The 24,638-nt window shown below is 41.4% G+C and overlaps 1 protein-coding gene across 1 annotated transcript in view; it reads right to left on the reverse strand.

Annotated features, from left to right (window-relative positions):
• LOC126416836 (E3 ubiquitin-protein ligase listerin) overlaps nt 1–8,980 on the reverse strand; it is a 146,783-nt gene extending 137,803 nt beyond the window's left edge. Inside the window, exons 1-2 of the mRNA XM_050084722.1 lie at nt 8,800–8,980; nt 8,491–8,697 (exon numbers count right to left, since the gene is read on the reverse strand). Coding sequence (XP_049940679.1) covers nt 8,491–8,697; nt 8,800–8,847 — 255 coding nt within the window. The 5' untranslated portion in view covers nt 8,848–8,980. The remainder of the gene's footprint in view (nt 1–8,490; nt 8,698–8,799) is intronic.
• Between the last annotated feature and the right edge of the window lie 15,658 nt (nt 8,981–24,638).

Raw genomic sequence — 24,638 nt, forward strand, 5'->3', positions numbered from 1 at the left:
AAAACATGAATATAATTGAAATGATGAAGCACTTAAACCAATTCACAGAGAGAAGAGGAAATGCTATATGGCGGGTGATGGAGCCTCTTAGGGAAATAGCATACAGGGCTGGAAAGAATTCCAATGTGCACTTGGTTTGTCTGCCGGGGGGGCCCTCATCCAAGATGTGGAGGCGGCCTTGCCTGCGGCTATCGAGCGTACGCTGTGCAGTCGCCTGCAAGTAGTTGCCCACATCGGCACCAATGATGGCTGTTGCTTGGTTCTGAGGCGATCCTCAGTTCGTACAGGCAGCTGGCGGATTTGGTGAAGACCGCTGGCCTCGCAAGTGGGGTGCAAGCACAGCTCTTTATTTGCAGCATTGTTCCCAGAGTGGATTGGGGTCCTTTGGTTTGGAGCAGTGGAGGGTTCAACCAGAGGCTTCGTCGACTCTGTGACGGTCTTGGCTGCAGATTTCTAGACTTGCGCTATTGGGTGAGGAATTGTAGGACACCCCTAGATAGGTCAGGAGTGCACTACACAAAGAAAGTGGCTACTCGGGTAGCAGAGTACTTGTGGCGTGCACATGGTTTTTTTTAGGCTAGGCAGCAGTGCGAGGTGTCCTGATGAACACTCACCAATTGATGTACAGGCAGGGAAATCAGGACGCGCGCAGTGTAAAGACACTTCAGCTATCAAGATATTAGCAGTAAATTTTCAGAGTGTTTGGAATAAAGTTCCTGAACTTATTGCCCTCCAGGAAGCATGTGGCGTGCAAATTATTCTCGGGCTGAGACCTGGCTGAACCCTGAGATAGGAAGTTCTGAAATATTTAGTGAGGGTTGGAAAGTGTATCAGAAAGACAGATTAGACACCATAGGAGGTGGTGTCTTCATTGCAGTTGACAAAAATATTGTGTCTACTGAGGTCGAAGTAGAGTGTGATTGTGAAGTTATCTGGACACATTTTAACAGGGCTAGGAGAAATAACTTTATTTGTTGGGCGTTTTACCGGCCACCAGGTTCCACCATGACAGTTCTAGAATCATTCAGAGGGAGTCTACACTCTGTATTGCAGAAGTACCTGGATCATGCTATATTAGTTGGAGGCGACTTCAACCTACCTAGTATAGACTGTGTTGTCTATGGATTCATTACAGGTGGTACAGACAAGCCGTCGCATGAATTACTTTTGAACACATTATCCGAAAACTGTCTTGAGCAGCTAAATTGACAGCCAACGCCTAATGGAAATATTTTGGATCTGGTAGCCACGAACAGACTAGACCTCATTGACGGTGTCAGTGCTGAGACAGGGATTAGTGATCATGATGTTGTCATTATGACTGTGGTTACGAAAATTAAAAAGTCGGTCAATAAGGCTAGGAGAGTATTCTTACTGAGCAGATAAGCAGTTGTTTGTATCCCACTTAGTAAATGAATCGACTTCATTTACTTCCGGTACGATGGACATGGAAGAATTATGGGCAAATTTTAAACACATTGTAAATCACGCATTGGAGAAGCTTGTGCCAAAAAAGTGGGCTACAGATGGAAAAGACCCACCGTGGTTTAATAGTGCAATTCGGAGAATTCTCAGCAAGCAAAGATAGTTGCACTTGCGGTACAAGAAAGATCGGGAGAATGAGGGCAGACAAAAGTTAGTAGAGATTCGTGCTGCTGTAAAAAGAGCGACGCGCGAAGCATACAACCACTACCACCGTCATACCTTAGCAAAAGATCTTGCTGAAAACCCAAGGAAATTCTGGTCTTACGTAAAATCGGTAAGCGGGTCGAAGGCTTCCATCCAGTCACTCGCTGATCAGTCTGGCCTGGCAACGGAAGACAGCAAAACAAAAGCTGAAATTTTAAATTTAGCATTTGAGAAATCTTTCACGCAGGAGGATCGTACAAACGTATCGCTGTTTGAGTCTCGTACAGATTCCCGTATGGAGGACATAGTGATAGACATCCCTGGGATTGTGAAGCAGCTGAATAGGTTGAAAATAAATAAATCACCAGGTCCTGATGGGATTCCAATCTGGTTTTACAGAGAGTACTCTACTGCATTGGCTCCTTACTTAGCTTGCATTTATCGCAAATCTCTTGCCCAATGTAAAGTCCTGAGCGACTGGAAAAAAGCGCATGTGACGCCTGTATATAAGAAGGGTAGAAGGACGGATCCTCAAAATTACAGACCAATATCCTTAACATCGGTTTGTTGCAGGATTCTCAAACATATTCTCAGTTCGAATATAATGAATTTCCTTGAGACAGAGAAGTTGCTGTCCATGCATCAGCACGGCTTTAGAAAGCATCGCTCCTGCGAAACGCAACTCGCCCTTTTTTCACATGATATCTTGTGAACCTTGGATGAAGGGTATCAGACGGATACCATATTCCTTGACTTCCAGAAAGCGTTTAACTCGGTGCCCTACTGCAGACTCCTAAGGTACGAGCATATGGGATTGGTTCCCAAATATGTGAGTGGCTCGAAGACTTTAAGTAATAGAACCCAGTACGTTGTCCTCAATGGTGAGTGTTCATTGGAGGTGAGGGTATCATCTGGAGTGCCCCAGGGAAGTGTGGTAGGTCCGCTGTTGTTTTCTATCTACATAAATGATCTTTTGGATAGGGTGGATAGCAATGTGCGGCTGTTTGCTGATGATGCTGTGGTGTACAGGAAGGTGTCGTCGTTGAGTGACTGTAGGAGGATACAAGATGACTTGGATAGGATTTGTGATTGGTGTAAAGAATGGCAGCTAACTCTAAATATAGATAAATGTAAATTAATGCAGATGAATAGGAAAAAGAATCCCGTAATGTTTGAATACTCCATTAGTAGTGTAGTGCCTGACACAGTCACGTCGATTAAATATTTGGGAGTAACATTGCAGAGCGATATGAATTGGGACAAGCATGTAATGGCAGTTGTGGGGAAGGCGGATAGTCGTCTTCGGTTCATTGGTAGAATTTTGGGAAGATGTGGCTCATCTGTGAAGGAGACCGCTTATAAAACACTAATACGACCTATTCTTGAGTACTGCTCGAGCATTTGGGATCCCTATCAGGTCGGATTGAGGGAGGACATAGAAGCAATTCAGAAGCGGGCTGCTAATTTTGTTACTGGTAGGTTTGATCATCACGCAAGTGTTACAGAAATGCTTCAGGAACTCGGGTGGGAGTCTCTGGAGGAAAGGAGGCATTCTTTTCATGAATCGCTACTGAGGAAATTTAGAGAACCAGCATTTGAGGCTGACTGCAGTAAAATTTTACTGCCGCCAACTTATATTTCGCAGAAAGACCACAATGATAAGATAAGAGAGATTAGGGCTCGTACAGAGGCATATAGGCAGTCATTTTTCCCTCATTCTGTTTGGGAGTGGAACAGGGATAGAAGACGCTAGTTGTGGTACGAGGTACCCTCCACCACGCACCGTATGGTGGATTGCGGAGTATGTATGTAGATGTAGTAATAATAAATTAACAATTATTCACCTAAATATTCAGTGCCTAACAAATAAAGTGCAACAGCTAGAGGTTTAGCTGGAAGTCACAGACAGTTCTGTTGCTTGTATGACTGGTGTGAACAATCGGAAATTAATCACGTAATCTTAAAGTTTTACAATTTAGCATGTTCATATAGCAGAATATCTAGGGAGTATGGAGGCTGTTGTATTTACTGTATAAAATGTAAATGAAGTCCCATGCTTCTTTACAGAGCGTAGGGGAACGATGCAGGAGACCCGCACCGCCTTACTAGGCAAGGTCCTAATGGAGGTGGTTTGCCGTTGCCTTCCTCCGACCGTAATGGGGATGAATGATGATGATAAAGACGACACAACAACACCCAGTCATCTCGAGGCAGGAAAAATCCCTGACCCCGCCGGGAATCAAACCCGGGACCCCGTGCTCGGGAAGCGAGAACGCTACCGCGAGACCACGAGGGGCGGACATTTACTGTATATGAAACAAAATTATCAATTTAATGTCAGAAGCGATCTCTGGGAAATCAGTGAAGAGAAGCATTTTGAGTTGACAGCAATAGAATTAAGGGACCAATATAAATGTACAAAATACACTATTTATTATTAAACATTTTGGCAAGTGACTGCCAACAGTCATTAAGTAATGTATTAAATGCATATTTTATGATTATACAGATCTCTTAGTGGACATACGAATATCTTTTTGTCACAAATAAATCAAATTATTGATATGATATCCACTCCAAAGGAGTGATAGCTGAGTGCAACAAATGGTATGTCAATTGTGAAAGCTGTAAAAAATTTACACAGAATTCATAAAAAAAAGTTCCAAAATAATTAAAAAAAACTGTCAACAGATGGAGCTGTACACTGTGCAGCTCATAAAGTATCAGCGTGCATAATGGAACTCATTCTCTGCAAGCAGTCTTTGCAATTACATCACAATCTTTTTGAAATTTCCACCACTCAAAATACAGAAGTGATGCAAACAAACAATGAAATTTGTCATCATACCCTGTAATGTCTCAACCGAAAGGGTTTCAGATGCCACACAGATCACTGATACAAGTTCATTAAGCATGGTGGGCTGGCTCCGGTAGACAGCACCTTTCTATGTGCCCCACTGAAAGGTGTCACAAGGAGTCAGATAAGGCAAATGTGGAGGCTGATCCATCCCTGCACCAGTAAGTTTGCAATAATCCAACACAATGGCTCTATTCATGAAGCATTCATCAAGAAAGTGTAACAACTGTCCCGTGCGATGTGGTCTGGCTGGCTCCATCTTACATTGACCACTCGGTGCCTGATTCATCTTCCAATGCTAGCTGTGTCACAACAAACTAATCCAAAATCTACATCTACATCCATACTCCGCAAGCCACCTGATAGTTTGTGGCAGAGGGTATCTTGAGTACCTCTATCGGTTCTCCCTTCTATTCCAGTCTCATATTGTTCGTGGAAAGAAAGACTGTCGGTATGCCTCTGTGTGGGCTCTACTCTCTTTGATTTTATCCTCATGGTCTCTTCGCGAGATATACATAGGAGGGAGAATACACTGCTTGACTCCTCGGTGAAGGTATGTTCTCGAAATTTCAACAAAAGCTCGTACCGAGCTACTGAGTGTCCCTCTTGCAGAGTCTTCTACTGGAGTTTATCTATCATCTCTGTAACGCTTTTGCAATTACTAAATGATCCTGTAACTAAGTGCGCTACTCTCAGTTGGATCTTCTCTATCTCTTCTATCAACCCTATCTGGTACTGTAACCTACGTCCTTTGTTTTTGGACTGTTTTTCCTTAGGATTCTTCCAATGAATCTCAGTCTGGCATCCGCTTTACCGACGATTAATTTTATATGGTCATTCCATGTTAAATCACTCCTAATGCGTACTCTCCGATAATTTATGGAACATGATGATCAATGGAATATATGATTTCAAGGACTTCCTTCAATACGTTACCCACCTTTCATGTTTCAATGGCAGAAATGATCGTTCTGAGCTGTGGTACATCATTTACAGGCACTACGTATTGTGATCATAGAGCCACCTGTTAGCAGCTTTTCAGACTATTTCAAAAAGTTCTGAATAAAATTCTTACAGCTTTCATAATAAACATTTAGTTTTTAAGATATTTAATGTTGAATTCAGAGACTCCTTTACTGGACATTCTATAATTGTAAATACACTGATCCTGATGTTGCCTGTAACTTATTCTTAAGCATCATGCAACATTTCAGTTTAATGTAAGAGGTTAACAGTGCAACAAGAATAACAAACCAGTTAATGACAGCAACTGATCATGTGCTAACAGATTGAGACAAAGAAAACTGTAATGTTGGTGTAGTAGATCTAAGATTATCTGACTACTTAAGTAAAACTTTACACTAAAAGTGGCTACAATAGAAATAAAGCAAATGCATGTCTACAGATGAATATTTTCTAAACCAAAAAGGGTAAAAGTTATGCATCTGACCTTGTTGTCATTTTTCAATATGGCGTACACATAAACAATAGGCCTCACCACCAGTCAATTTGTTACCACATTCACTGGCTCCACCAACTAGCAACCAAATTGTCACCTTTCAATCAAACCCAGACCTCGAGCTGGACTACAGATCAGTATGTCATCCCACCAAAATTTCCGGGGGAGGGGGCTCCAATTTGTAAATTTAGCCACAAAAAGGCATATGTTTGTCAAACAAACAGCACATCAAACATGGGAAGTAAAATACACACAGGTAGATGCAAATGAAAAATTCAAAAATTTCATGACACTAGTGAATCTAAAATTTGGCAACATTTCATGACACTTTTAAAACTAAAATTTGACAGCATTTCACAGCACTATTCAACTATTTGACAAGGCTTTTACTAAATTATTATGTCCATTATCAACAGTGGAACAATACAAATGGGTGACCAAAGATTTTAAAAAATCATCCCAAACACTGATGTGCCTCAGTTCCATAAGAAACAGCCCATCCAATCCGCTTTCTCACACTTTTATAAACAGTAGGCCTGTAGGCAAATATACATGAAAGTTTTGCTTGCAGCAAACAAGGCTCATATTTTCAAACTGATACTCACCACTCAAAACAAAAACAATGTAGGTAACAGAAAGATGAATCACTCAAATGAAAAATTAAGGACAAGGGGACACTACTAAAAAATCCAAAATATATGACAAAATATACAGACAGCTACTATTTAGAGGAACAATATTATATTAAAAATTTCAAACAGCCCCTTAAGTCAAAAGCTGAATAAGTGTGCGCCACATTCAATACTATTACTGCCCACAACAAAGGAGGAAGTCTACAAAGCAATTTGCAAATGGAAAAATTAAATTTCAGTAAGTTTGAACGAAGTACAAACTTGTCCACTTTAGCAGTGTACAGACAACCTAACATCATCATTACTGACCATGATAAATCAATCATTCACACAGAGCTGCTTTCTTAATTACTTAAAATATTCTAAATTACTGCCTCTCTTCAAAACTGAAAATATTTACAGGAAATTACAGGCTACTCTCACTACTCCCATGCTTTGCAAAAATAATAGAAACTATTGAGAAAACGAAACATTTGAACTATTTAAATAAATACAACCTTTCCAATGATCAGTTACGTTTACAATCACGGAAAGGCACCAAGACAGCAACATTATATCTCACAAAACATGTACTAGAAGCACCTGACGTTAGTAAATCATTTGACACAGTGGTGCACTAAATAACATAAGATGTGAATTAGTGGGCAACAAACAATAAAGTCACACTTAATGTAAAGAAAATAAGTACTACGAACTTCCACATAAACAAAACTCCAATACAACAATGTGAAAATAAATAATGAAAAGTTTATGGAAAACACAGAATTCCTTGGAATGGATGTTGACAGTTAAAAGTGGGAATAGCGTGTAAAAATACTTACTAACAAAATCTCTACAGCATGCTATGCTCTTCGAATTCTCACACCAGCAAGCGATATCTCATGTATCAGATCAGCTGGTAACATGAGAAATACAATGGAAAATACAAGAACAACACCACTGGACGCTTTCAGAGCTCTAAGCCCTCCCAAATTTAACCGAGTGAGGTGGCACAGTGGTTAAACACTAGACTCGCATTCGGGAGGACGACGGTTCAATCCCGCGTCCGGCCATCCTGATTTTGGTTTTCCGTGATTTCCCTAAAATCATTCCAGGCAAATGCCAGGATGGTTCCTTTGAAAGGGCACAGCCGACTTCCTTCCCCACCCTTCCCTAATCTGATGAGATCGATGACCTCACTGTCTGGTCCCCTTCCCCAAACAACCCAACCCTCCCAAATGTAGTTTTGTGATTTAAAGACAAATGACTTCGAGTACACACACTACAGTTAGAAACCATTACATGTACTGGCTATCTTCAAACTGACACTGACAATATAACCAGTAACTGTGGTTGGTTCGTGTGGGAGGAGGGGACCAAACAGCGAGGTCATCGGCCCCATCAGATTAGTGAAGTATGGGGAAGGAAGTCGGCGTTGCCCTTTCAAAGGAACCATCCAGGCATTTGTCTGAAGCGATTTAGAGAAATCACCAAAAACCTACATCGGGACGACCGGACACGGGTTTGAACTTTCATCCTCACGAATGTTAGTCCAGTATGCTGACCACTGCACCACTTCACTCGGTCCAGTCACTGTGGTGTTGACAGATGGGAATTTGGTTTGTGAGGATCAATTTCTTTTTCCAACGGTAAAAGAAGGGGAGGGGTGGTGCAGTGCACGAGAGGAAGGGAATAGTCGTTCCTGGCTGGGTACAATGATGTACCTTCCGCAGATACACGTAGCATGAATGGACACTGCGTTACAGAAAGTCATGTTTAAAACATAAACGAAGCTACATTTATAAATTAAATAAATCACCGCAATGTTTTATAGTCATCTGTATTCTTATCATTGTAGCAACAGATTGTGATCACCATTGGGCACCTTACAGATGATTGGAGTAATTCACTTTGGAAGCAAATTGGCAACTTACTTTGAGTCTTGTCGTTGAATCTTTCTTGCTCATTTTCTTCAGTACTAACTGAAAGTTCACGTCAATGTTGGGGTCCACATCTTCATGGCTTGGTGCTGTAAATCCAGATAGTGCTGGAATGTAGCCACACTCTTTGACAGCATCGAAACCGGGGAAATTTGGCGTGGTATTTGCTAGCAGTGCAGCACTTCTACCACTGCTTGATGGCTGTAAAGTAGAAAAATTGATTATATTAGTTACGTTCCGGAAACATGGAAAATTAAAATACGCAAACACCATACGTACTAACCATAATTTTTAATTACTTACCCGAACATTATTCTTCGTCCTTTGGGCTTGTTTATGTTTACCTCCCATAGCTGAATCTAATTTCACTCTACTACTGAAAATAATGTTTTCTGACACCAACAAAGATTTCGCATATGCAAAATTTGTAAATAAAAACTAACCTACACGAATTCAGAAATCATCTTTGACAGCGAGCCAAAGAGTTTCGCCGAGACATATTCTGTGAGTGACGAAAGAGAGTATGTTCAAGGACGATTCTCACTTGACGGAACAAGGCGTTCCACATTGTCAAATGTCAGGTAATTACTGGCCGGTAGACTGTTCGTAAAGAGCTCCGTTTTGGTGCCCTCATTCTCCGAGTTAATTCATGAAACTGATCTCGAATCGATGGGCGGGTGTTACGTAATTGGTGACAGGACGTGTACTTGTGGTTTAAACGCCAATTCACAATGGTCGTCACGTTAAAACATTTCACAATGCCCCTCAAATGGCGGCATTCCCAAAGGCCGTCAACTGACCGTCAGGTGTTGTCGGTATTTCTCGGGAGGAAAGTTTTGACGATGTCGTCCGTTGACATCGTAAGTTAATCTATATTGGTGGATTTTGCACTTTGGTGACTTCCTAAACTTCATTCAAATATTGTGCTTTGCCTTCATCTACATCTAGATCTACATTCCTCAAACCACCATGAAGTGCATGGTACGTCCCACTGTACCAGTTATTAGAGTTTCGTTCTGTTCCATTCACATATGGAGCGCGGGAAAATTGATTGTTTGAATGCCTCTGTGTGTGTGCTGAAATTATTCTAACCTCATCTTCACGAACCCTGTGTCAGCGACATGTAGGGGATTTGGTATATTCGTAGAATCGTGATTTGAAGCTGATTTTTGAAGTTGTGTCACTAGACTTCCTCAGTACAGTTTATGTCTATCTTCAAGAGTCTTCCTGTTCAGTTCTTTCAGTATCTCTGTGACACTCTTCCATGGATTAAGCAAACCTATGGCCATTAGTACTGCCCTTCTCTGTATACACTCAATGTCATCTGTAAGTCCTATCTGGTACAGGTTCATACACAAGAGCAATATTCTAGAACTGGTCGTATGATATTTCTAAGCAATCTCCTTTGTAGACTCATTGCACTTCCCCAGTATTCTACCAACAAATCACCAGATTTACCCAAGACTAAACCTATATGATCATTCCATTTCATATCCGTATAAAGTGTTGCACCCATGTATTTGTAAGAGGTGGCTGAGTCCAATAGTGAGTCACTTACATCATAGTCATAGGATATGTTTTTTTCATTTTGTGAAGTGCACAATTTTACATTTCTGAACATTTAAAGCAAGTTGTCAATCTTTGCACCTCTTTGAAATCTTATCAAAGTCAGGCTGAATATGTATGCAGTATTTTTCATACATTACTTCACTCATAAACTAAAGAGCTAAAGAAACTGGTACATCTGCCTAATATCGTGCATGCCCCCCTCCCCCCCTCCCCCCCACCCCCCCGAGCGCGCAGAAGTTCTGCAACATGCTGTGTCATGGAGTCGAATAACGTCTGAAGTAGTGATGGAGGGCTGTCCATAAATCCGTAAGAGTATGAGGGCGTGGAGATCTCTTCTGAACAACACGTTGCAACGCATCACAGATATGCTTAATAATGATCATTTCTGGGGAGTTTGGTGGCCATCGGAAGTGTTTAAACACAGAAAAGTGTTCCTGGAGACTCTCTATAGCAATTCTGGAAGTGGGGAGTGTCGCGTTGTCGTGCTGGAATTTCCCAAGTCTGTCGGAAAGCACAATGGACATGAGTGGATGCAGATGATCAGACAAGATGATCATGTACATGTCAGATACCAGAGTCGTATCTAGACGTATCAGGGGTCCCATGTCACTCCAACTGCACATGCCCCAAACCATTACACATCCTCCACCAGCCTGAACAGTTCCCTGCTGACATGCAGCCTCCATGGATTCATGAGATTGTCTCCATACTCGGAGACGTCCATCCACTCGATACAGTTTCAAACGAGACTCCTCCAATGAGGCAACGTGTTTCCAGTCATCAACAGTCCAATGTCCGTGTTCACGCGCCCAAGCGAGTCATAAAGCTTTGTTTAGTGCAGTCGTCAAGGGTACATGAGTGGGGCTTCTGGACCGAAAGCCTATATCGATGATGCCTCTTTGAATGGTTCACACGCTGACACTTGTTGATGGCCCAGCATCGAAATCTGTAGCAATTTGCGGAAGGGTTGCTCTTTTGTCACGTTGAACGATTCTCATCAGTCGTCGTTGGCCCCGTACATGCAAGATCTTTTTCTGGCAGCAGCGATGTCGGAGATTTGATGTTTTACTGGATTCCTGACATTCACGGTACACTCGTACGGGAAAATCCCCATTTCATCGCTACCTCGGAGATGCTGTGTCCCATCGCTCGTGCGCCGACTATAACACCACGTTCAAACTCACTTAAAGCTTGATAACCTGCATTGTAGCAGCAGTAACCAATCTAACAACTGCGCCAGACGCTTGTTGTTTTATGTAAGCGTTGTCGACCACAGCGCCGTATTCTGCCTGTTTACACATCTCTGCATTTCAAGATACATGCCTATACCACTTTCTTTGGTGCTTCCGTTTAGGTAACTGCATCATCTGCAAACAGTCTCAGGTTACTATTAATATTGTTTGCGAAGTCATTAATAGGCAACATGAACAGCAAGGATCTCTACATACTTCCATGGGGTACACCTAAAGGTACTTCTACATCTGATGACGACTCTACAGCCAAGATAATATGCTGCATCTTCCCTACCAAAAATTCCTTAATCCAGTACAAATTTCACTTGATATTCCACATGAACGAACTTTTGACAGTAAACGGAGGTGTGGTACTGAGTCCAATGCTTTTCAGAAGTCAAGAAATACTGAAATACCTGACGTCCTTGATCCAAAGGTTGTAGTATGTCATGTAAGAAAACTATGAGTTGGATTTCACATGATTGATGTTTCCGGAATCCATGCCAGTTGGCACAGAGGGGGTTCTTCTGTTCAAGATACCTCATCATGTATGAGCTCAAAATATGCTTTGAGACTCTACACAACTCAGTGTCAAGGATATTGGACAGTAGTTTTATGGATCATTCCTACCCTCCTTACAGGTTGGTGTGACCTGTACTTTCGTCCAAATACTTGGCACTGTTTTCTGTTCAAGAGATCTATGACAGATTATAATTGGAAGAGGGATTAACTCAGTTAAAAATTCATTATAGAATCTGATAGGGATTCCATTGGGCCTTGGAACTTTGTTCAGTTTTAACAATTTCAGCTCTTTCTCAATGCCAATGACACTAATACTGATTTCACTCATCTTTTCAGTGGTATGAGGATTAAATTGGGTCAATTCTCCAGAGTTTTCCTTTATAAAGGAACATTTAAAAAAAGAGTTAAGCATATCAGTTTTTGCCTTTCTAGCTTCAGTTTCAGTTCCTGTCTCATTCAATAGGGACAGGGCACTATGTTTGGTGCCACGAACAGTCTTCACATAAGACCAGAATTTCTATGGGTTTTGTGAAAGATCATTTGACAATATTCTGCTATGGTACCCACTGAAGGTTTCGCGTATTGCTCTCTGTTTTGACAGCCAAATCTATTTCATTCAGCAAATCTCTGTCTATAGTCCCACACTTTGTTTTACACTTATTGTGCAGTAATCTATGTTTCTTTAGAAGTGTCTTTACAGCGACTGTAAACCAAGGAGTGTCCCTCTCATTATGAACTGTTCTACTGGGTACATATCTGTCCAGCACATGGTCAATGATTCTTTTAAATTTGAGACGTAGTTCCTCTACATGCTCCTGCCCTGTCCTGAAAGTTTCAAGTCTTATTGAGATATGATGCTACTGATTTTTTTATCTAGTTTACTGAACATATGTCTCTTTCTACTTGTTTTAGCTGTCCTTCATACTTCTGTAATCATTGTTGCTACAAATGCATCATGATCGTTGATACCAGTTTCGATTTGGACATCTGCAAAGAAGTCAGTTCTGTTTGTTGCCAATCGATCCAATATATTTCCATCATGAGTGGGGTTCTGAACTATTTGTTCTAGGTAGTGTTCAGAGAAGGCGTTTAGTAATATCTTGTCACACCCACCACAACCGAAACTATTATTTTCCCAATCGATCGTTGAATGATTAAATTAGTTTAGTAGGCGATACAAAGATCCATTTACTATTTTATGACCATCCCTGATTCTGAGTCTTGCTCAAACAATATCATATGCGGCGATAAATTCTAATTGGTGGATTTGAGTTTTTTGTCTGCTGTGAGGAATTCACCACCTCCATTTCCCATTAGCCTATCCTTTCGATGTATCCTTAAATTTTACGCAAAACTCTCAGTGTTATCCATTTTAGGTTTTAACCAGCTTTCTGTACTAGTACAGTGTGAGCTTCCCTGCTTTTCAGGAGCACTTCAAACTCTTGCAATTTGATGCAAGTGCTTTGGCAGTTAACCATTAAGAGTTTAGTACTCTCACCTGTGGGAGATAGTTCCTTCAATATTACAATGATACGTCTGGGTTTCCTACAGTTATCGTTATCCAAATTGGATGTGGAGTCATCTAACCTAAATTTTAGGCGCACCCTACAGTTACCAGTTCCATGGCGCAAACCCAAGAAGTCGCAGCCCAGTTTGTCACAGAACCTTCGAAGTCTCTAGATCAGTCCTTCCACTTGACTCAGAATCAAAGGGGTGTGATCACTTCTGGCGACAATTCTCCAAGTTGTGAGCTTTATTGAAACTCCATGCTCAAAGCCGGTCTCCTCTACTTCTCTGCCAGTCGCTGGAATGATCCAAGTTCCAACGTGTGCCACAATCTGCAGTTGGTTGCATCCTGTTCCAGCAATGGATGCTGGAATAGCTTCTTCAACATGTTGAATGAGGTCCCCAGGCATACAAACTGAGTGCGCCTGCTGTCCTTTCCTGTCCCTTGCTCCTATTTCCCTAAGGATTCCATCATTCGCTGCCATTTGAACTACCGACAGTTAAAAGACCCCTTCTTGTTTTTGCCTCCTCCTGCCACTGAACAAAACAGGTTTCCCAAAAACACCATAAATGATCGTATTTTCCTCCTTCATTAGACCTGACTTTTTCACTTAAAATGTTATTTAATCGAAACTGCCTCAGTGACTATCTTATTAATATACAGTTTAACCATCAGCTCTGTTCGGCTATTATAAAACCTAAATAATTTTTCGCTTTCAAATGTCTGACCTCTCTCATGAATGAACATTAAATGAAAGTTGGATTTTATATATAAATAAACATGCGTATTATTGCACGGATTTTTCACTTAGCTGTTTCTGTACCGATTTTTACACTGGCATGCCGAAGAAGAACGCTTCAGCTTGAGCGTATCCTTGTCAAAATCGCGAAAATGTGCAGCACCCAAAAAAGTACTTTTTCTGTATGTTGCAGCTAGCAGTGCACCGTGGCAAATTTCATATACTTTTCCATAAAATGTTCCTTCACGAGCGAGGTCAGACATCTGACAGCGAAAAATTATTTAGGTTTAATGATAACAGAACAGAGCTTATGGGCACACTGTATATAAATAACATAAGTTGCCAAGGCAGTTTCGATTAAATAACATTTTAAGTGAAAAAATCAGGTCTAATGAAGGAGGAAAATATGGTCATTTATGATGTTTTGGAAAAACCCATTTTGTTCAGCGCCAGGAGGAGGTGAACACAGAGTTAGGGGTCTATTAACCATTAGTAGTTAAAATGTACAGCAAATGATGGTACCCTTAGGCAAATGGCAGCAAGAGGGAGAAAAGGACAGCAGGTGCCTGGGGACCTCATACAACATGCTGAAGAAGCTGTTCCCACAGCCATTTTGGAAACCAGGTACAGTGTGGAAAGAACGAACACCTATATCTTTCCGTACGAGCTCTGATTTCCCTTATTTGATCATGGTGTGCGTTTCTCCCTAAGTGGGTCGGCGTCAGCAAAATATTTTCACATTCGGAAGAGAAAGTAGGTGATTGTAATTTCGTGAGAAGATCGCGCTGCAACGATATTAATTATGTACACCTCAAATCCTGTATCATTTCCGTGACACTGTCTCCCCTATTTCGCGATAATACAAAACATGCTGCCCTTATCTGAACTTTTTCGATGTATTCCATCAATCCTATCTGGTAAGGATCCCACACCGTGCAGCAGTATTCTAAAGGAGGGCAGACAAGTTTAGAGTAGGCACTCTCTTTAGTAGATCTGTTACATTTTCTAAGCACCCTGCCAATAAAACGCAGTCTTTGGTTAGCCTTCCCACAACATTTTCTATGTGTTCCAGTTTAAGTTGTTCGTAATTGTCATTCCTAGACATTTAGTTCAATTTATGGCCTTTAGATTTGACCATTTTATCGTGTAACTAAAGTTTAATGGATGCCTTTTCGCACTCATGTGGGCCGGCCGGAGTGGCCGTGCGGTTCAGTCTGGAGCCGAGCGGCGGCTACGGTCGCAGGTTCGAATCCTGCCTCGGGCATGGATGTGTGTGGTGTCCTTAGGTTTAATTAGTTCGAAGTTCTAGGCGACTGATGACCTCAGAAGTTAAGTCGCATAGTGCTCAGAGCCATTTGAACCATTTGACTACCTTGGGGAACGCCAGTAATCACTTCTGCTTTAGTTGACGACTTGCCGTCAATTACTATGAACTGTGACGTCTCTGATGGGAAATCACGAATCCTGTCACACAACTCAGACGATATTGCGTAAGCATGCAGTTTCACTAAAAGCCACTTGTGTGGTGCATTGTCAAAAGCCTTCCAGAAATCCAGAAATATGGAATCAATCTGAAATGCCTTGTCAATAGCACTCAGCACTTCATGTGAACAAAGAGCTAGTTGTGTTTCACCAGAACAATGTTTTCTAAATGAAATGATAATTAAATGGACACCCTAGCTGCAAAAAGGCGTTGATATACTTCGTTGGGGACATGTTGAAAATGTGTGCCCCGACCGGGACTCGAACCCGGGATCTCCTGCTTACATGGCAGATGCTCTATCCATCTGATCCACCGAGGGCACAGAGGATAGTGCGCCTGCAGGGACTTATCCCTTGCACTTTCCCCATGAGACCCACATTCACAACATGTCCACACCACTACATTCGTAGTGCGCCTAATAGGTGTTTGCCCGTCATACTCATTACTCGAGGTAGATTAATCTACCAAGTCCTGTACGAGTGCGGGCATAGCGTGTGCGTTCACACGAGAAGGTCAATGGCCAGGAAGCCATATTTTAACTATATAAGACTGTAGTATCTGTTCCCGAAAGAACAGTTACTGTTGATGACCATGCAGCTTTGCTAGAAATGAAATGATAATTAAATGGACACCCTAACTGCAAACAGGCGTTGATATACTTCGTTGGGGACATGTTGAAAATGTGTGCCCTGACCGGGACTCGAACCTGGGATCTCCTGCTTACAGGGCAGACACTCTATCCATCTGATCCACCGAGGGCCCCATGTTATTCTTTCCAATGGTTTGTTTTTCTTTGGACACCTGGTATGTGTGATATTTGAAGTGTTAAAATCTATCTTGTGAGTGATTGTTACAGTATTTTTTGAACTGCTGGAGATACTCTTTAGGCAGAGGAACCTGTTGTCTGGATTTATCCTAAAAAGACCTACTTTTCCAACTTATGACAACAGGTATTTGACCACGTGTGGCTCGAGATCCAGCCCCTATACTTCCATGAATCAGCTGTACCAATCTTCCCTTCCCAGTCCTGTTTAGGTGTAGGCTATGTCTACTGAAACCCCGTCTGTTGATAATCCTGGCAGGCACCAGAGAAACATGAGCAAAGTTGGCTGTCCTCAGAGCCATCCATAACCCCACACTGATTTGCCTCACAGCTCCATTAAGGTGTGGTCGATCATGACCCCAGAACAGCTCAACAAAGTGTATGTTGGTGCCATGAGTCAGAGAAGTTATCTTGTGCATGTCACCAACTATGTCATATGCCCCATCCCTGACCAAACTGTTTCCCACCCCACCCACTATCACTACATGTTTCTCTTTTGTTAAGTCCTTACATAAAGACCCTACATCCTCCATCACATGACTTAGCCCTGCATTTGGCTTGAAGATACTGGTGGCCTGGTACGCTGCTCCTAAACCTTCCTGTAACTGTGGGCCTACACCTCGCCCATGGCTACTACGTAGCAGCAGCGCTTTCTTCTTCCTAATGCTTTGTACATTCCTAGGCTTCTTGGCCTTCGTTGAAATGTGCTGGAAATTTCCTGGTGCTCGTTCTACCTGAGGCTCTTCTCCACTTAACTCTGGCAGTGGTAGATATCTGTTTTTGGTGTTGATGATAAAACTGTCAGATCGCATTCTCTTTCTTCCTATCCTCCTACCAGCTGCTAGTTCCCAACCACCCTCTTCCCCCTATCTCCCTTGATATGAGTTCCTTCCTTGCTTCCTCCAACTGTGCCTGAAGGTACAGATTTTCCTTTCCTGTTCCCCAATCAAAATGTTCCTACTGCATACTCTGCAGTTCCAGGAGGAAGCGTCTTCTGTTCTCCCAACATTCTCCCCACTGAATCCCCCCCAGTGAAAATATTTCCTACAAGACTGGCAACAAATCCCTCTACTCACTACCCTGTAACAGCTCCCACATTTCTCACTCATGGTCAGTTTAGAAAGAGTAATTAAGTTTAAGGAATGTTTTAAATTTGACAAGGACGCGAGATTGGCTGTGTGTAAACAAAATATGACACAAAGGTCTTATGTGCGGTGGTGGTTGTTTTTTTTACTGGTTTAGAGATACAATGACAGAAGAATGAATTTGTAATTACTTTGCTTTTAGAGAATTTACGGTATCAGGCGTGTTTGCTCAGGTTTTTAAACGTTTATACCGCGGAAAATTTAGGCCTAGACCGCGTCTATCTAACTAGTAAACAATACGAAATGTGTTAGTTAAATACGATTTAGAAACGTTTGATTACACTTTTATTGCGACAGCAGACACTGATGAAACTAGTAGCTGTCTTTTTTAAACGAATTTTGCACCATCAAGAAAACTTGAATAGAATTTTTTGTGTTTATGTCATGCAAATTTGTGGGTTATGTCGCGATTATCGCGACTTCAACTAAAGAACAAGTTTTTTCAAGAACGAGCTCTGCTGGGACGCTAATATTTAGTTGTGTAACAAGAACTAACACTACAGCAAGCATACAAAACAAGGAACATTTAAATTTGACACTATTTCCTCTTAAATAATTTCTTTTAGAGGACGAAGAAAGTACCTATCATCTCACTCGGCGGCCAGCTTCAGCTTAGCAATAGACAACAAGAATGCCAAGGTTGTCAGTGAAAGATTTATCAAATCAGTTTAACCCTACAAAATATGATCTTAAAATTAAATACAAAAAGGTGAACATGAAAACAATAATTTTATAAATATAAAACAAAACAGGCAGAAAGAACTGCCAACAAAGCTAAAACGACTGTGAATATAAAATGCAAACCATCGAGAAAGAAATGATCTCTATCAGCAACATATGAAATACCAAAGAAGCAACTGATCAATAAATACTAGAAAAGTTTTATGAATTGAACTTCAAAGACAAAGTAAAGAATACTGAATTATTGGAAGAGATAAAACTCTGATTTTAACTCTGCTTCTGAATGAGGTATCAGTTGAGTAACAGATTCCATGAAACTACTGAAGTAACTCAGCGACATAGGAACATACTTCTGGAAAGAGGCTTCAGGCACATAACATTAAATACTATATTTCTGTTCCGATATATTTTAAGTGCCATGACCTTAATCACACAGCGAAATATTGTAACACACAACAGCAAGGAAGTGGCAGTTTTGGTCAACCTGGTCATCAGAAAAATAAATGCAACTATGAGTCAGTTAGAAGTAGACCTTGAATCAAGAATCAAGAATTTTGATTCACCATTAATCATTTTACAAGGAAATAGGCTTTGCCATTGTTCTACAATACAGAATGTAATAAAACGTATGGGTATATAATAATAAAATAATGCCAATAAACTGTAGTATACACACTTAATAAAATTTGCTACAGGAAGATTTCTAAGAACTAGTGTCCATACGTTATACTACAGTATAATGTAGTAGGGCACAAAGACTGTGCAATAATAATTGGATAGAGTACACAGGAAACAATTATACAAAACATAGAAGAATAATTATACAGTACATAAACATGCCACATAATGATGCAGTAAGCTATAGGAAAATTCGTTAAATCCTCCTAAGTCATCTCAGATAATGCTTTAATATGTTAAAATGGATAATCTGATAGCCAGCTGCACCATTTAACTTTAAAAATTTTTAGATCCATAGACCAAACACAGATTGGTAATTTGTTGAAAGTTTTGGGTGGGTTCACTTTATGAGAATTTCAGTTCTTGCTAACTTGAGCCTTGGTATATCTAAATTAACCTTAACTTTGGTATTGTGCCCAGACAGTTTCTCACATAGCGGCAAATTCTGAAATATTATTTTTGATATAGAGCCCAGACACATATAAGTAAACATTTATAATTGTGAGTATTCTGAACCTGGAAAAAGCAGGACAACAGTGCTCCTTGTACCCTATGTTACATATTACATGTAAGATTTCTTTTTTTTTTTAATATTCTTGTTGTGAGGGGAGTGTTCAAATACAATCACATCATATGACATATGTGACTGGAGTAGTCCAAAATATGTCACCCTAAGCTCACTAAATCTCCTAGCTTCTAAATAAAGTATGGCACAAGAGATATTTCTTCATATACATAATGATAATTTCCTCCAGCGGCGTTTGGAGTCAATGTAAATATTTTAATGTATTTCAGTAGACATTCTCATTAGGAGTTGTTGGGTTTTATTGGGACTTAACAATAGTTTATAAGCTGCAAACCAGTACAAGGCTATATCAAGAGTTTCTTTTATTATCATATTCAAATCTGAGATTCTAAGATGTACAGTAGTGGTGTTGTATCATTTGCACAACATATGACAGAATGAGCTGTGTTATCAGGCAAATCATTGATTGCTGCAGTGAAGAAGAAGTGTCCGAGAACAGATCCTTGTGGAACATTTGTGCTGATTTCCATTAAGGAGGAATTTACGTTTCTACCTCATACAAATGTTTTCTGCTGCTTAAATAAGAATGCATCACATCCAATGTGCTCCCACCCACCCCATAAAACACCTGCTTCCTTGTTAGTAGCTGGCCGGAGTGGCCGTGCGGATCTAGGCGCTACAATCTGGAAGCGAGCGACCGCTACGGTCGCAGGTTCGAATCCTGCCTCGGGCATGGATGTGTGTGATGTCCTTAGGTTAGTTAAGTTTAATTAGTTCTACGTTCTAGGCGACTGATGACCTCAGAAGTTAGGTTGCATAGTGCTCAGAGCCATTTTTGAACCTTGTTAGTATGTCAACAGGAATGCAATCTAATGCTTTTCTTAGGTCACATAATAGCAGTGATACCATGTTTCTGTCTTCAAGTTTGATCCACAATTTCCAAATCTCAAAGTAACTTCTTATTCGTATGTGTACCATTGCCTCAAATATCGTTGAAAATATTGGCGCTATTGAGACTTCTCTGTAGGATTTGGGAAGCTGTTTGTTCCCTTCTTTCAAAAACTGGGTAACTTTTGATACCTTGAGTGAGTGTGGAAATACTCCAGATTCTACACATACATTAAAAATAAAAGCTAATGGTGTAGAGACATCTTGCTGATGATGTAATTCGAAAACCAATAGCATCCATACTTTTAGAATACGAAAATTTGGAAACATCTTTTATATTATTGGCAGGTGTGATAGTACTCCATTGAAATACTCCTGTCAGTGGGGCTCTGATCAGCTCTATTGCTGATGAACTTGTTGCTTTACTATTGTTTCCCATTTCTTTAACTGAGTTGAAAAATTAGTGATTTTAATTCCTTGGGTTCTGGTGGAGCATTTTGGTGGGTTCCCTTGTTTTATTGTTTGCCACGCTCCCTTGCATCTATTGTGGGAACTTTCTGTATAGTTTTCCACTGCTAGTTTTTTGCCATGTGGAGCTTAGCTTAGTAGATTTTTTTGCATTTCAGATAGGACCTATAAATGTTCTCTCTCTGTTCTGTCCTTTGATGCTTATATATCTGGTACAGTATGAGCATGTTTTCTCTATTTTCCACAAGCTCTTCAGAAAACCAGTCCAGGCTTTTATTTTTACTGGGGTTCAAGACTACCGTAAATCTGTATATTTCTTAAAACATTTATCAAAAGACATTTCAGCTCCCCTTTTACCCAGTTGACAACTATACACAGTCACAGTTTGCACTACCTAGTCTCTCAATAAACACTCTTATGTACTCTTTCTTTTGCCCTCTTACCTGTACCAGTTTAGACTCTCCAATTTTAATTGGCTGCCTCTCATATGGTGTGAGGAGTAAGGGCTCATGATCTGCCAGACCTATTAACTCACATTTTTCAATAAACAAATGTTGGTATCATAAGCGAAAGTGCAACAAAGATAGCAAGAAATGTATGACATACTTAATGTTTCTGCAACAGCAGGACATACTGTGGAGAGTAAATACAAATATATCAACATGGTTTACACAGTGCAACCTTTTCAACTATAAACGAATCAGGTTTCACATCACACACAACCGAAGAGGAAAGAAAACCTCCATCTACAGAACTTGGGAAGTGGTGATGGCAACAGCATGGCGACAATGCCTAGGACTACTATCGACAAAATAAATGCATATTATAAAATATCCTTTCTCTCTGAGCAAGCTTTTCCTTAAAATCGGGTCTACCAGAATACATTGACAACTCAGCTATGCAAGAAGATATGCTAATGGAATTAGTTGCAGAAATCAGGACACAGGTATTCCAAAGTCCAATGCTGCAAACCCAACAGCCCACTTGAGTTAAAGAACTGGAAGATGAAATATTGAATAATGATCTTCAAAGTAGCTTATATAGGGATCAGGCCACACAAAATATCAAGGAGAAAACTGATATGATCACAGTTCTGAAAGAATGCCTTGCACAGTCCCTTACAACAACAACAACAAGAAATAACATAGGAAACGTAGGTAACACGTCTTCTGCAATAAAAATCTATTAATCTATTAAAAGTGACAAATCTGATAAACTGTGAAAGTCTCGTACATAACACATGTAATCATTACAAGTGTATAGAGCATAATAACTCCCATTCTTGGGGCAGCGATTTTACTTTCCTCCAGTTAGAGATGTTACAGAACCTCCCCCTTCCCCCCTCCCCCAGTGTTGTAGAGGACGTGAGGAGAGGCTGCAGTAGGTGTAGTCCATTGGAAGTGATGTAGGTGGCTGTGTGACAGTGGATGTGATGGAAGACACATCATAGTCAGCAAGGAGTGCCACGTGGTGCAGGGCTTGCCCAATGTGCAATGTCAGTGATGCGACTGACAGATTGTTGTTGGCAGCATTAGCATATAAGGATGTAGTCTTGGGAGCAACTTTAATTGGTGCCGGCTTGGCGGCAGTATTTGAAGAGAGAGGCATGTTGGCGGTGTTTGGCATAGTGCATTGCATTGTTGTATCCATAGGTGGTGTTGTGGGCCCAGCAGTGGTGTAACCTGGAAAATGGTAGGTGAGGCATGCCGTGTCAAATTCTAGGGTAGCAATGAAACTGATTGTGGTGGTGCTTGCATCTGAAGGCCTGTCTGTGAAGGTAGTGGTAATCATAAGGTCGGTATTGCATAATAATAGTGGGACTATGGGGGTGGCACCCCTCATTCCATTGTTGCTAGATGTATTGAAGATGGCAGCATGCAGACTTGGCAACAGTGCATGACATCATGCAAGATGGGGGATTTTGGCTGGAAGTTTGAATCCAATTCAGAGTCAATCAGGACAATGCAACATACCAAGGCTACCTCCACTAACCTAATAAAATGGCGGGAAAAAGAGCACATGGGCTGCCTCCAATAACCTAAGTCATCCGACTGCCACATCTTCCTAGGAATTGGCGGGAAATTTTAATTTTGGAGGGAAGACAGGTCAATTGGCGTATCTCTGCCAACCTAAGAAAATGGCGGGAAAGAAAGATCACCTCCACTAGCCTAAGTCACCCGAATGACACCTCCTCCTATGGATTGTCGGGCATAGGATGACTATTTAACATGCACTATTTTATTTAAACAATTAGACACACTACCACCATCCTTTGTGGTCGCCAAGGGGTCCAGACCCCAACCGACCTAGTACATAGTACCACCACCAGAGGGCGTTCTCATCCATGACGTAATACAAGATGGTTGCCATGATGTAAGCTGATGACGCAATTACCTTTATCCAAGATGGCGGGAAACGGTGTGTTTGCCACAAGGTCTGAGTCTAGTACACACTGCCGCCACCAGAGAGCTCTGTCACCAGTTCTATGAAGTATTCGAAGATAGTGGTCCAGGGGAGGGGGGGGGGGCGGGAAATGCAAAGAAGAGGACTCTGCCTGTGCTGGACATAGGTCTTTATTTTGCAGGCAGTGTCTCCACTACGAGATCTAGAGTCCAACTGACCTAGTACACAGTACTGCCACCATAGGGTGCTGTCATCCCTTCTGTGGTAATCCAAGAAGGTTGTCTGGAGGGGGAAAATGGCGCGAAGATGACTCAGCCTGCGCTGAGCTGCTCGAGAGAGTAAGGAAGGATTGTACTTTATTTACTTTGGAACCATTTATTTAGGGATGGAGTATATTTACCACATTGACACAAAACACATGCTCTGACATGCTTGGGGTCACGCCACACAGCCCTCAGACCTGTAAATGTCCCTTAAATAACGCTCTGCAGACACGTAAACAACTCTTAAATTACCCAAATAGTTTCAGTACAGACATGCAAACTCTTCCTAAATAACACAGTACACAGATACACAGACACGAATTCAACTCGTAAACTGTGCAAATAACACATAGCACAGCCTACAGACCTGCTCGAAAAATAATGCAACAGACATGCAATCAACACACTCAAGAACTGTCCGCCCCCCTTGTCCACTGGACTGCACAGGAGGATAGTGGCAGCCCCCGCAAATGAGGTGACCATCAGCTGTCAAACAACACACAGCTCCCCATTTGGGTCCTGCAAGCATGAGGCATCAACATCCCTTTCATACTTGGTACCTAAGAAATTCCTATCGAAATACGTATTCTCCTAGGCACCATTGCTGACACGATGGGACGGGAGTGCAGACCCATTTTCTGAGTGCGACGCCGCCGCCACAAGCCACTGCCACATGCAAGTCAACGCGACCCATCGCTCTCACACTGCTATAGGTGAAAGTTGGGTCTATTTTCTAGTATACAGTCAGTGTTATACTGATGTCAGAGAACTCCAAGCTGCGTTCACACTGGTCTCATACATTAGACACCTCTGGGAAGCACGTCTGTCTACCATTGATGACAGAGTAGCACAGTGTGCATTGTTCCTAGCGCAACATGCGAGACACGTCTAACTGTGCTTAACTGCCCACTGTCACTGTCGCAACGCCGCGATGTGAGCGCGCGTAGCTACAAACGAAGAACAAAGTTGACCTCTCGGGAATTGTATAGTTTCCAAGAAATAATTAACGCTAGCTTTCTTAATGTCTCGGCTTGTATGCACGGAAATTCTTACCCTAACAGAACCTGTTTAAGAAAATAGTGCAGAAAAACATCGAATCAGTCTTCCTAAGGGTCCTAATGTAGCATCCCATCCATCACGTCTTACCCTTCCTGCTTTCAACACATATACTCGTTCCCACTACCATGTAGAGTCTCCTATATCCCAGCACAAAAG

Source organism: Schistocerca serialis, chromosome 1, assembly GCF_023864345.2.
Source record: "Schistocerca serialis cubense isolate TAMUIC-IGC-003099 chromosome 1, iqSchSeri2.2, whole genome shotgun sequence".
Lineage (NCBI taxonomy): Eukaryota > Metazoa > Arthropoda > Insecta > Orthoptera > Acrididae > Schistocerca > Schistocerca serialis.